A 10,592-nucleotide genomic window follows, 5' to 3' on the forward strand; every position below is an offset into this window, starting at 1 on the left:
GTTGAGTACATTGGGATTTTCTACTGAAATTCACAGTGTCAACGAAGTTGCTGTAGAAATTGATGGATCTGCTAACACAACACGTGTCCGATACCCTTTCCTACGACGGCAAAGTGTCCAAAGTTTACGAAACCGACGAGAACGTGTGCACCTGCTGACACTGATCGCATTATGTATGCACAGGATTAGCCGAATAATCTGGCTGCGTTGACCGTGGTTGGAATTATCGAACGACTTTCGAGGTCACGAACGAACCACGACAGCGATCGGTTGCCCGCCCATTAAGCCATCGGTGAGAGTTCCTTGGTGTAAGTTTTCAGGCCGGAAGTGGAGACAGTTTTCTATGGTGTACACTTTCTTCGACGGCAAAACGAGCACGTCGCGGACGAATCAGGCGTAGACGAGGCATCGTGCTAAATTCAAAGGCCGAGAACGATATTCTCGGATCGCTCGCGGACGTTTGATGGAAATAAAAACTCGTTTGATAATAAAAAATATATTTATTCGATACAATAAATAAAACCAACGTATGTACATAACTCAGCGGAGAAATAGTGCACCATGAACGAAGGCGGAAAACGCATCGGAAACCGATAAAATCGGTTATCGCGCTGACTTATACGAATACCATGTATACAAGTAATTTACCGTTTACCCAACTGTGTATGAAAACGAAACCTCAAATTACTTTTACCGATAGATAATTGAAAGCACCTTTTACCAATAACACCTAAACGGTGCCGTACGTAAAGTAAAAACGAAGCAAACGCTTCTGAAAATTGGAAACGGAACGCGCTGTTGCATCTCAACGACCACATCGTCACAGCCACGTCGTGGACACGTAATTACAGAGTAAATAACCAGGTATACATAATTAGCATATCGAAGAGATACGCGTATGAAGTTAAAATTCACGATAGACCGATAGGATCGAGTCTGGTTATCCTGAGACCAGACGTGTTGTCGCGGTTTACGGTGCTCGATCCTCTGACGCAGGCTACTTTCTTCCTCGATCTCTCGGGCTCTCCTTTCCGCGTGGGTAAACGGTCAGTCTCGATACGGGGGGGCGAGTTACGATTCACCCGCGAAGAATGGGACCGCGTCATTTCCATATTTGGGCCGGTTTCGCTTGAGCATAGGTCGGCGCGTAGCTCCACGGGTAAGTCGGTAAAGCGAGTTTGTGCGGCTGGTACGCGAGGTTCTGGTAATAGTAGAACGGATAGACCGGTTTGATGGGTTTGTAGAGAAGCGGATTAATCAGCGGCGTTTGCAGGCCGTAGGTTGGATGGCCGGTGGACGGCGCGTGGACGGGGTGCAAGTGGCTCGGCGTCACGGGGGGAAGCAAGGGTGCGACTGGATGAAGAGGAGTCACCACTGGATGCAGAGGAACTGGCACCGTGTTAATTGGAGGAGAGGAAGGAAGACCGGGTCGGCTGGTGGAAGGAGTGGAGGGTGTCGTGGGTGAGGCGGAAGTTGGGGTGGTTCCTGTCGGTTTCTGCCCGTGGTCCGTAGGAATGGGTAGACCAAAGTGCGTGGGCGAGGAGCCTGACGGTTGGACAGGTGTGACGGCACCAGGAGCGAAGAACGTCGGCCCGTAGGACGGCACGTTTGACAGGAAACTGGTACCAGTGATTAAGGTCGGCACGAAACCGCCGTAGACAGGAACTGTTGGTGCAGAGGGTGGTGCGGGCACGCTGCTGCCGGGCTGAGAAGTTCCGTCGCCTTTAGTTGCCTGCGGGGGCTGCAGGGACGTCGTAGTTGTCGGCGTGGTTGTCGTCGGGGGTTGAGCGGTGGTCGATAGCCCGTAGCTAAGCGGAAAGCCGGGACTGATCGTGGTTCCTGGCAAAAAAGGTGATTGATTGAAAGCTGTATTGCCGGATCCGAAGGTAACGGTAGTCGGTTGCGCGTTTAAACCGTGAATCTTCATTCGCTGTCCAAGGGAAGCCAGAAGATCTTGACTCTGAACGAAGCTCGGATGATTTTCAGCGTACCTTCCAGACGCGTCCGCGTTCTGAGCCTGGCTTGCGAGCGCTCGCTGCAGCTGAACGATCAATCTGTCCTTCTCGAGAGACTGAATCTGTTCCAGGGTCTCTTGGGCGCTCAGTGTTCCGGACGCGTAAGAGGGCAACTGGCCTGGGAAATTTTGTGGACTTTGCGAGGTACTTTCGAAATTTTGAAACTGACCATTGTGAACTTGATTAGAGTGACCTAAGAACTGATCACTGTTAACCGGAGCGAAATCTTGCTCGTTCGGAGGCTGACCGTACAGTTGTTGTATAGCTTGAGCATTCTGCGTCAGGAAAAGAGCCGCGTCCGATATTTGTCCTTGCGATTGAACGAGATTTTGACTTTGGAAATTAGCCGATTGACCTTGATCGTTGCTCGGAATATTCTGTGCCGCTGCGTGAGCCGAGGAAAATCCTTGGACAGTGCTGAAACCGGGCAACTTCTGATTCTGCGGCGGTAAATAGTTGGCCGAGTGAGTCGCGAAGGGTTCGTTGTTTTGAGTGGATATTGGATTCGGTTCGGCAAAGTCAGCCTGCCTAATTGGACTGGGTACTCCCTGCTCCAGCAAACCACTCGGCCGGCCATCAAAGTTGTTCGAATGCTGTTGACCGAAATGACCATGGAATTGCAATTTATCGCGATGCTGTTGACCGTGAGAAACTGGTCTCATCGGGGATGAATTCTGGTAACCGGGTGGTCCGTATTTGTTGATAGGTCTGTTTATTTGGGCTGGATGTCTATTAACGATACGTCCTCTGTGGCCGGATTGTCCAACTTGGAAACGAGATCTCGAAGCTAACGCGAAATTGTCCGGTCTCTTGTACGAATACCCGGAATCTCTCTTTCTTTGAACATCCGAGTCTTCGGCATCGTCGTCGCTTTCTCCCTCGCCAAGTTCCACCAACTCTAACTTTGTAATCTCCGGCTTGTCCTCGGTTTCTTCGGCCCCGTAGACGCACAATAAACTCGTAGCCAGTAGACAAGTAATCTAAAATTGAAACGAACGGACCCATGATTCAAACTTTCCGTACTCTTGATCGATATCGTATGCTACAAGGGGTATTGACGTTAGATCACTCTAAAAATGATAAATTGTAGTACTTACTAAAAGGAACTTCATCCTTGTAATCCGATTTGCACTTATCACTACACCGACGGTTCGCTTCCTACGCTACAGTTAAATTTCCTACGGGTTTCCTCGACATGTAACCAGAGCAGCCGAACTGAAAAAACTAATTTCTTCAAGGATGGACAGGCTCGCATCGACTAAGACCACGGCCATACCTGCACATGTATAAATACAGTCGGCTCGCGACCATCCACGAATTACAATAGACTTTCTTGCTGGCTTTCATCGATCACACTTAGGCAATGCTGTTACGGATCGGTGATGTTACACATATCGATGTATAGCATCGTCTCCTCCGAACTGCTCCCAAATTTCCCCGATTCGATATTTCGTAATTCCCCATTGGGGATATTGAACGAATCCTGAACTCTTCGTGAACCGTTCAACAGTCCGCAGTCCGTTCTACCTAAAGTAGCTATGATACCGTTAACGATCATCCTACAAATACGAAAAGACACTAACTTTGCGTGCAATAAAAATGGAAACAATTGGATTCCGTAGAAAGTAGATGTCCCGTAGAAATATATTGGACAGGAAGTAAAAAGGATATCACCCAAACTTCCGTCGGCTTCGTAAAAGACATTCCACGGTGTAGTGGGAACGAGGCTCGTACAATTCCCATCACGTTCACATCCTCCAAAGCCTTCAGTGAAAGTACTCAAAGTCATCAAGTCTCAGGGAATACAGAGTAAGTGTTCATTTAGAGTGATATATTCCTATTGTGTAATTCGCGATTACGCTTAAGTCACGCGTGCTCGTGTTTCTTGAAATCATTCTAAACGTGGCCGCCGTTACGCATCGCGACTCGATTATCTAACACCGCAGACGCGAATATTAGAACTCCTTTCTATTGTTTTACATAACGCGAGTTGTCCAAAAAAAATACAAAAACAGGATCCTCTTTTCGTACATCCGTTTCGATGAAACCAGAACAATACACTGACGCCAGTGTCGTGCATAATCTCCACCCCCGGTGACTTCATACTTAGCCTAAATAATGCAATCCGATGATGTCACGTTTCTGTTTGCGGTTGTTGCAACAGGAAGTCCACTGTTCGATAATGCATCGACACTTCGCGATGCATTTTACTATTAAAGATGAAACCGTAGATGCATGTCTAATAAGATCGCAACTATGAAACATATGCAAATTTCATTTATGATTGATGCAACTGGAATATGAAAATGGATATACCATCTTCTACACCAAACGCTTGAAAATATACTTTGAATATGAAGCACTAAATGCACTCTATTACTTTGTTTCGCAAGGAACGGATATTAGGAATGGGTAAAAAGTACAAGATAATTTAAACATAATTAACTTTTATATTTAGCATTCTTATTTACAATATTGCTCTGTATCGAAATGTACGCGTATCCAAAGACGACAAATGTTAGAAAATCGTAGAAAATTTCGATCAACAAAGGTGGGTGTGTTCAGAATTAACTTAAACTAGAATAGTATAAACGACTTCGTTGAGTGTCCATGCGAATGCCATGGTCGTTGTCCAAGTCTTGATCACAAAAGTACGTCAATCGTATATTTCGGTTGATTGAAATTAACCCAGGTAGTAAGAGCTGTAGTAGGGGTAGGTGGGGTAGGTGCGGTAGGCATAAGGCACACTGTAACTGGCACTGTAAGCGACCGGTGCTGCATACGAAGTGTATGCAACTGGAGCAGTGTATCCCAGCAGCAGACCTCTCTTGTCCCTTGGTGCATCCTGGGGTTCTGCGCTCACCACTGGCTCGATCTTTTCGGATTCAGCGGGTTGTTCTGCAGCGAAAGCTACAGCGAAGAGAGCCAAAAGGGCGATAGCCTAGAAGAGAGAACAACGAAGATGGTAATTGCAATTATTTTTTATTAATCATCGTAAGTAGCACTTGGTACAAACGATTCCTCTTTATCGTACGAAGAATGATTGGAAATTATAGATATTTCGCGAAATGTATACAATTTTACACCAGCGTAACGTGTATTGACTAGCGGAGGAAAATGATAGATAATAGGCAGTCATTACTTCGCCAAATAATAGTACCGTAATTTCACGGATTACAGCGATTATCGAGCGCGTTCATTGTAAAACGTTATCCGTTGAAACAATACGAGGTAAAATCACGCAAGTGTAAAAATCGATCAATTAATAAAAAAAATATCGAAAATGGTTCAAGTATCCCGTTATTGAACACTCTCAATTGCTATCATTTGTACAAGCAATTGAATAAAGAGATTTTCGTTGTAACACCCGTGATATTTGAAGTGTAATACTTACAATGTAACACTTCATGGTTGATAGATGTGGGTAGTTATCGAGATCAGCTCGTACGATGATACTAAGACTGAATGATGCTCCTGCTTTTTGGTGGATACCTTTATATACCTGCCGGACAGATCGTCCTACGCGCGTCATTCGCTGATTGATCAATGCACGAGGACACACGCACCGTGCGTGTGCCTTGTCGCGTGTGTGTCGGTGAGCCGGTGGATGTTTGACGGGGTTGTTACACGTCCTATTGTTTACGAAGTCGCATACGTAACCCGTGTACGTGTGCCGTCGTCGGGGACGTCGAGGTCTGCTAAGGAATCTCGTTCACGTATTCCCAAAGCAGTCCCATGTACAAGTACAAGCTCCGATGCACGGCACGCGGGTGAAGCAAGGGACCTTGGCAATCGGCCAAATACGAACGAAAGTGTTTTACTACATACGATGTAATATCGCGTGTACACACCGTGATACAATTGTAACGAGTTCCCTGAACTTCGATGATTACGATACACATCGGACGCCTATAAGCCGTGAATCAACGGAGAAAGATACTTTTTACGCGGACTTCCATTTCGACGATACCGGTCAGGTATGTTACGAAAGGAGAAATAAAAACGTTAGATCGTATTTACCAACGAATTTCAGCGCATTTCAGGAAAAATATTTTTCTGGAAGACCGCGGTTAATAATGAAAAACCAGCAGAATGCATGTTAAACATATCAGTCGTAAGGAATGTTTTCGATGGGAAAATGTGTTCATTTTACATATAAAAGTAAAGCAAATAAACATTGCAAAGTGATTATACGGTTAATTGAATTTATTAGTCATTCTTTAAAAAAAAAGAAACAATTCCAAACTCGAAAGGCTATTCGAATTGCTAATTTACATCCGCCTCCATTTTTTATAATGCACGAAAAACAGAAGGTAAACACATATTTATCGAAACCCGATCAACAGCTCAAACAAGGTGGAGGCAGACTAGACGAAAAACTGACATCATCTTTAAAATCTGGATCTAGACATCGAATAATCAATTACTATATTAACGTCGATGAAAAAAATTACCGTCTAAAGCAGTAGAGCAGAATCATTGGTGTTCTTTTAATTTATCACTTCATTCCATTTTGAATACGAATCAACAGTAATAAATAAATATAGGAATTCGTAAGAGGATTTTTAACAATTAATTTACGATTGGCGCGTGAAAGTTGTTCATTTATAAATAATCTTTTTTCTGTTTCTTATTTTGTTGCATAGTTTGGACTTAAGTAAATAACTTTCGCAATACATTTAATTTATTTTGTGCAATTAAAGTGAGATATATTAAATTCAAACATCTTTCACAATTGAAGGGCATACCCTTGATGCTTTGAATTTAAATTTCGGGGGAAATCCCGGTCATTGCCTAACATTACCCAACGCGCATGCGCACCGACAGTCTGGCAAATCAGTCGAGTCGCGCGGCTGTTTGCATACCGATCTCTTCGATGTTTAGAATTCATTTGAATTTTCTGTGGTCAGTTCTTTGTTCAGTGCTTTTTATTTGTTTACATCAGATTCGTGAATATCAAGAATACAATTCCAAGAATTTCCATCAGCAGAGAATTACTTCGTTTCCACAATTCCGTATCCGGTCTTCTAATGGCGCCGATGTAGTACTCGACAAGGGTAAGTGAGAAATATAATTTAAGAATGATGAATAAGAGTTTCAATATTACACATATTTGAATGTAATTTAGCACTTGTTTCTTCGAATAAATATTATAATTTAATGATATGACGGGCAATAGTAATTTAAATCATGCTTTAAGGTTAAATGTTAACTTCTGTTCTAATCCGTTATATATGTACCCAAAGGATACGAATTTTTGTTAATAATTTATTCTTTATTAATGCCTTGAATGTCATATCATAACTTTTGAAAAATAGGTTTTGTTTGCATGTAAGATTAGCTTGTTCAGCATACATTTATTAATCACTATGATTATATACCTATTTATAAATATTGCTTTTACTATATAATGGCCATATACATTTATTTTTATAATTAATGGAGTTATATTTTATGCAATGCGAATTCGTCGCTGTGATCCGGTTACACGGTCGAAAACGAGAACGCGACATCTTTTTGCCTAATTAATAATCGCGATGCAATTTATTCGTCTTCGCGGCTTCGCTTTCGAATCCATCCTGGGTGTACAATACCGGCACCCCCTAAATAATTTCTCATGAATTTTAATGCGATAGACTTGATTGCAGTTATAAAAAAAGCTACTGTAATTATTATTGGTTTGAAAATTATCATGTGCTTTTTCCTTGTGATATATAACATAACACGTTTTAATAAGTTAATGCACTGGTCATTTTAAATAATAATAACGTGGCTAGCTATCCCAAATGACGGTAATAAAGAACACATATCTGACTAAAAATATTTATAATAGGCCCCGTTTTTTGTTATCTACTTCGCGTATATATTTTATTTTATTTCATAGATATCGTTAAAATGATAAATATTAAGTGCAATAATAATACTAGGATATAAGGTAGTGAGAAATTCGTAACAAAAACGTATGTGCTATGAATATCGCTTTATTTATCATCTATTTATTACAATATTTTATACTGTATAAAATGTGAAATATCATTTCCATAGTACTCCTTGTGCCAACAATCTGTAAAAAAAAAATTGTCTACAAATTTTTCTTTTTTAATTTCACAAGTGTAGAAGTATTGGGAATTTCAGATAGAGCTAATAAAATATAAATCATTAGAATCATTCGAAATAAGTATTCATCATTGTAGTATCACATATGAAAACTTTTTATAAAACAATTCTTTTTACCTGCAATAGAAGATACATGTATTGTCCTTGTACTCTTTATTTGGAACATCTGTAAAGAGATATCAATTTATATTTCAAAGGGTCAAAATGTAATATATTCTAAAAATAATTTTTTTTTCTCAGCGGTAGTGACGAAAGGTACTATGCATGTATCATTGAAATTCAAACATATATATATACATCATCGAAATTAAAACTTAATCCGCTTCTATATCAAATAAAGAGCACTTACCAGTGTATTCAATGAAAATATAAATGTATCCCAAGTAGTTTCACCAGTACTAAGAATCTGGAAATCAGAGATTACATACATTATTGTTGCTTCTTAATTAAATGTCTGATAGGGAAATATTTATAATGCTATCAGATAGGGGCGAAAGAATCCCAAAAATCCTTCATTCTAAATCAGTTGAACTATGAATTCATCATACAGAATATGTCTCAAGTTATCTTATTTAATATATGGTAAAATGCTTACCCATGCAATAGTATGCAACAGTCGCTCTCCTGATGAAATTCTCTACATATTCTGAAACATACAATAGAGAATTTTATAGCAACTATTTTTATGCAGCTGAATTATTATCAGTGATTGTAAATATCAGATAGGGGCGAAAGAATCCCAAAAATCCTTCATTCTAAATCAGTTGAACTATGAATTCATCATTTTCAAGTTATTATTTAATACATCATAAGGTATAAAATGCTTACCCATGCCATAGTATGCAACACTTTTTCTTGATCAAGTTCTCCACATATTCTGAAACATACAACCAAAAATTTTATAACAATTATTTTTATACAGCTGAATTATTATCAGTGATTATAAATATCAGATAGGGGCGAAAGAATCCCAAAAATCCTTCATTCTAAATCAGTTGAACTATGAATTCATCATTCGAAAAATTATAAATTAATCTTGAATTATCCAAGAGAAACATACCATTAAACTAATGTTTGTTTCTCAAATTTTCCTTGGACAAAAATTCTAGGTACATCTATTTTCTCCTTTAAGTTAACAGTCCGTCTTTGTATGTAATCACATGTTAAGGTTTTAAAGCCAGCATGTTCAAATAGCTTTGATATTTCTTCTATTGAAAAATAATATGTTCTGAAACAAAAATAAGGATTTTCAATACATAATTTCGTATTTTCTTTCACAAAAGATGGACGAAAAATTACCTAGTTCCGTCTTGTCTCATATAAAAATTGTCACTGATCTTGTGACCAGGTTTAAATCTCAGTTGGGCCATATCATATAGGCCATAATCTCTAAAAAGTACAACTCCTCCATTATCAAGAACATTGTACAAATTTTCCACAACTCTGGAACATTTTAAGTTTTCAGTGAGTATCCGGCGGCCATCCAAGTATGGCGTCGCTTACTTTCGAAATTTGTCTGGATGAATGGCCGATAGAACGAATATTAAGGTTGCCACGTTCACCGGACAGTCCACGTTGCAGAAACAACTTTCCATAGTGATATCTGTTTGAAAAATGTTCATTTTCTCTGGGTCGTATAGCGTATGGTTCTGTGAAGAATTTCATCAAAATGAGTACATATACATGTATAAAAGATCATCGTTATATAGATATAATATACCTTCATCAATTCCACTGCTCTGGGAGATAAATCACAGGCGAATATTTTTCTAAATTTCAATCCATCTTCGACTAATGGATATACAAAATTTCCAACGCCACATCCGACTTCGAGGAGCACATTTCGATCTTCCTTCGAGCCCAAGCCCAAGAGTTCATTAAATTCTCTGGTGGTCCAGTGTCTGTCTTTAAAGAATCTGGTATCGTTTCGTTTATAAAATAAATCCCAATGCTTTTTAGCATCTTTTTCCAATTGATTGGCTTGAAATTCCGAGACTAAACGTGAATTTTGAGCCTGCATTTTCTCGATCTCTTCTGGAGTAAGACGCTTCGCCACGTGGCCGACGTACTCCATATTACCGTCGATCGATTCAGTCGTTTCCTCGTAGCTCATTGTAGCAAGATTTTCGTAAAATACGAAGCGACGCCGACGCTCTGGGAATCTCCCGTAATTTGTACGCGTATTTGTTCGATATCGAACGAAACATTTACGCAAGGATGGAGTAACAACTATTGAAATTGCAGCCGGTGCCCACTACACAACCTCTTACCTTCGAGTCCCAAAAGGAAATGGACGAGAAGCATGCGTACCATGGACCAGTGAGACTACAGATATATAAAGACTCGACGTGCCTTTGTTCTCGAGGGGTCATGATTCTGGGGATTCTAGACACCCCCAGGTGAGGTTAGGTCTACAGAGCACAGTCGGTATGGTCATCTTGCCTGTTTTACCAGCTCTCT

The 10,592-nt window shown here is 40.4% G+C and overlaps 3 protein-coding genes and 2 non-coding genes across 5 annotated transcripts; all 5 read right to left on the minus strand.

Moving 5' to 3' along the window:
• Nucleotides 1–1,102: 1,102 nt before the first annotated feature.
• Nucleotides 1,103–3,260, minus strand: LOC114873589 (proteoglycan 4-like). Its single transcript, XM_029182068.2, has 2 exons — nt 3,113–3,260; nt 1,103–2,995 (listed from the first exon to the last, which is right to left on the minus strand). Exons 1-2 carry the CDS (start codon nt 3,125–3,127, stop codon nt 1,103–1,105), a joined length of 1,908 nt encoding a protein of 635 aa, XP_029037901.2. The 5' UTR covers nt 3,128–3,260.
• A 1,133-nt stretch (nt 3,261–4,393) lies between these two features.
• On the minus strand, nt 4,394–5,469 carry LOC114873447. The gene is made up of 2 exons (XM_029181789.2): nt 5,410–5,469; nt 4,394–4,956 (listed from the first exon to the last, which is right to left on the minus strand). Exons 1-2 carry the CDS (start codon nt 5,422–5,424, stop codon nt 4,699–4,701), a joined length of 273 nt encoding a protein of 90 aa, XP_029037622.1. The 5' UTR covers nt 5,425–5,469; the 3' UTR covers nt 4,394–4,698.
• Nucleotides 5,470–7,978: 2,509 nt separating this feature from the next.
• On the minus strand, nt 7,979–10,433 carry LOC114873033 (tRNA N(3)-methylcytidine methyltransferase METTL6). Its single transcript, XM_029180880.2, has 9 exons — nt 9,853–10,433; nt 9,636–9,781; nt 9,432–9,575; nt 9,193–9,360; nt 8,961–9,009; nt 8,728–8,778; nt 8,482–8,538; nt 8,250–8,298; nt 7,979–8,079 (listed from the first exon to the last, which is right to left on the minus strand). The coding sequence occupies exons 1-4, from the start codon at nt 10,243–10,245 to the stop codon at nt 9,195–9,197; spliced, it is 849 nt and encodes a 282-aa protein (XP_029036713.2). The 5' UTR covers nt 10,246–10,433; the 3' UTR covers nt 7,979–8,079; nt 8,250–8,298; nt 8,482–8,538; nt 8,728–8,778; nt 8,961–9,009; nt 9,193–9,194.
• Nucleotides 8,605–8,687, minus strand: LOC114874351. Its single transcript, XR_003789093.1, has one exon. It is a non-coding gene; the product is annotated as a small nucleolar RNA snR60/Z15/Z230/Z193/J17 (small nucleolar RNA).
• Nucleotides 8,843–8,922, minus strand: LOC114874358. The gene has a single exon (XR_003789095.1). It is a non-coding gene; the product is annotated as a small nucleolar RNA snR60/Z15/Z230/Z193/J17 (small nucleolar RNA).
• Nucleotides 10,434–10,592: the final 159 nt, after the last annotated feature.

Source organism: Osmia bicornis, chromosome 7, assembly GCF_907164935.1.
Source record: "Osmia bicornis bicornis chromosome 7, iOsmBic2.1, whole genome shotgun sequence".
In the NCBI taxonomy this organism is placed as follows: Eukaryota; Metazoa; Arthropoda; class Insecta; order Hymenoptera; family Megachilidae; genus Osmia; species Osmia bicornis.

Excerpts from the sequence above, each read along its gene's own strand:
- LOC114873033 (XM_029180880.2), bottom strand. The coding sequence starts at position 10,245 with ATGAGCTACGAGGAAACGACTGAATCGATCGACGGTAATATGGAGTAC. Across the intron at positions 9,782-9,852 it reads GAGCAGTGGAATTGATGAAG|AACCATACGCTATACGACCC; the intron begins GTATATTATATC and ends AATTCTTCACAG. Across the intron at positions 9,576-9,635 it reads CATCCAGACAAATTTCGAAA|AGTTGTGGAAAATTTGTACA; the intron begins GTAAGCGACGCC and ends AAAATGTTCCAG.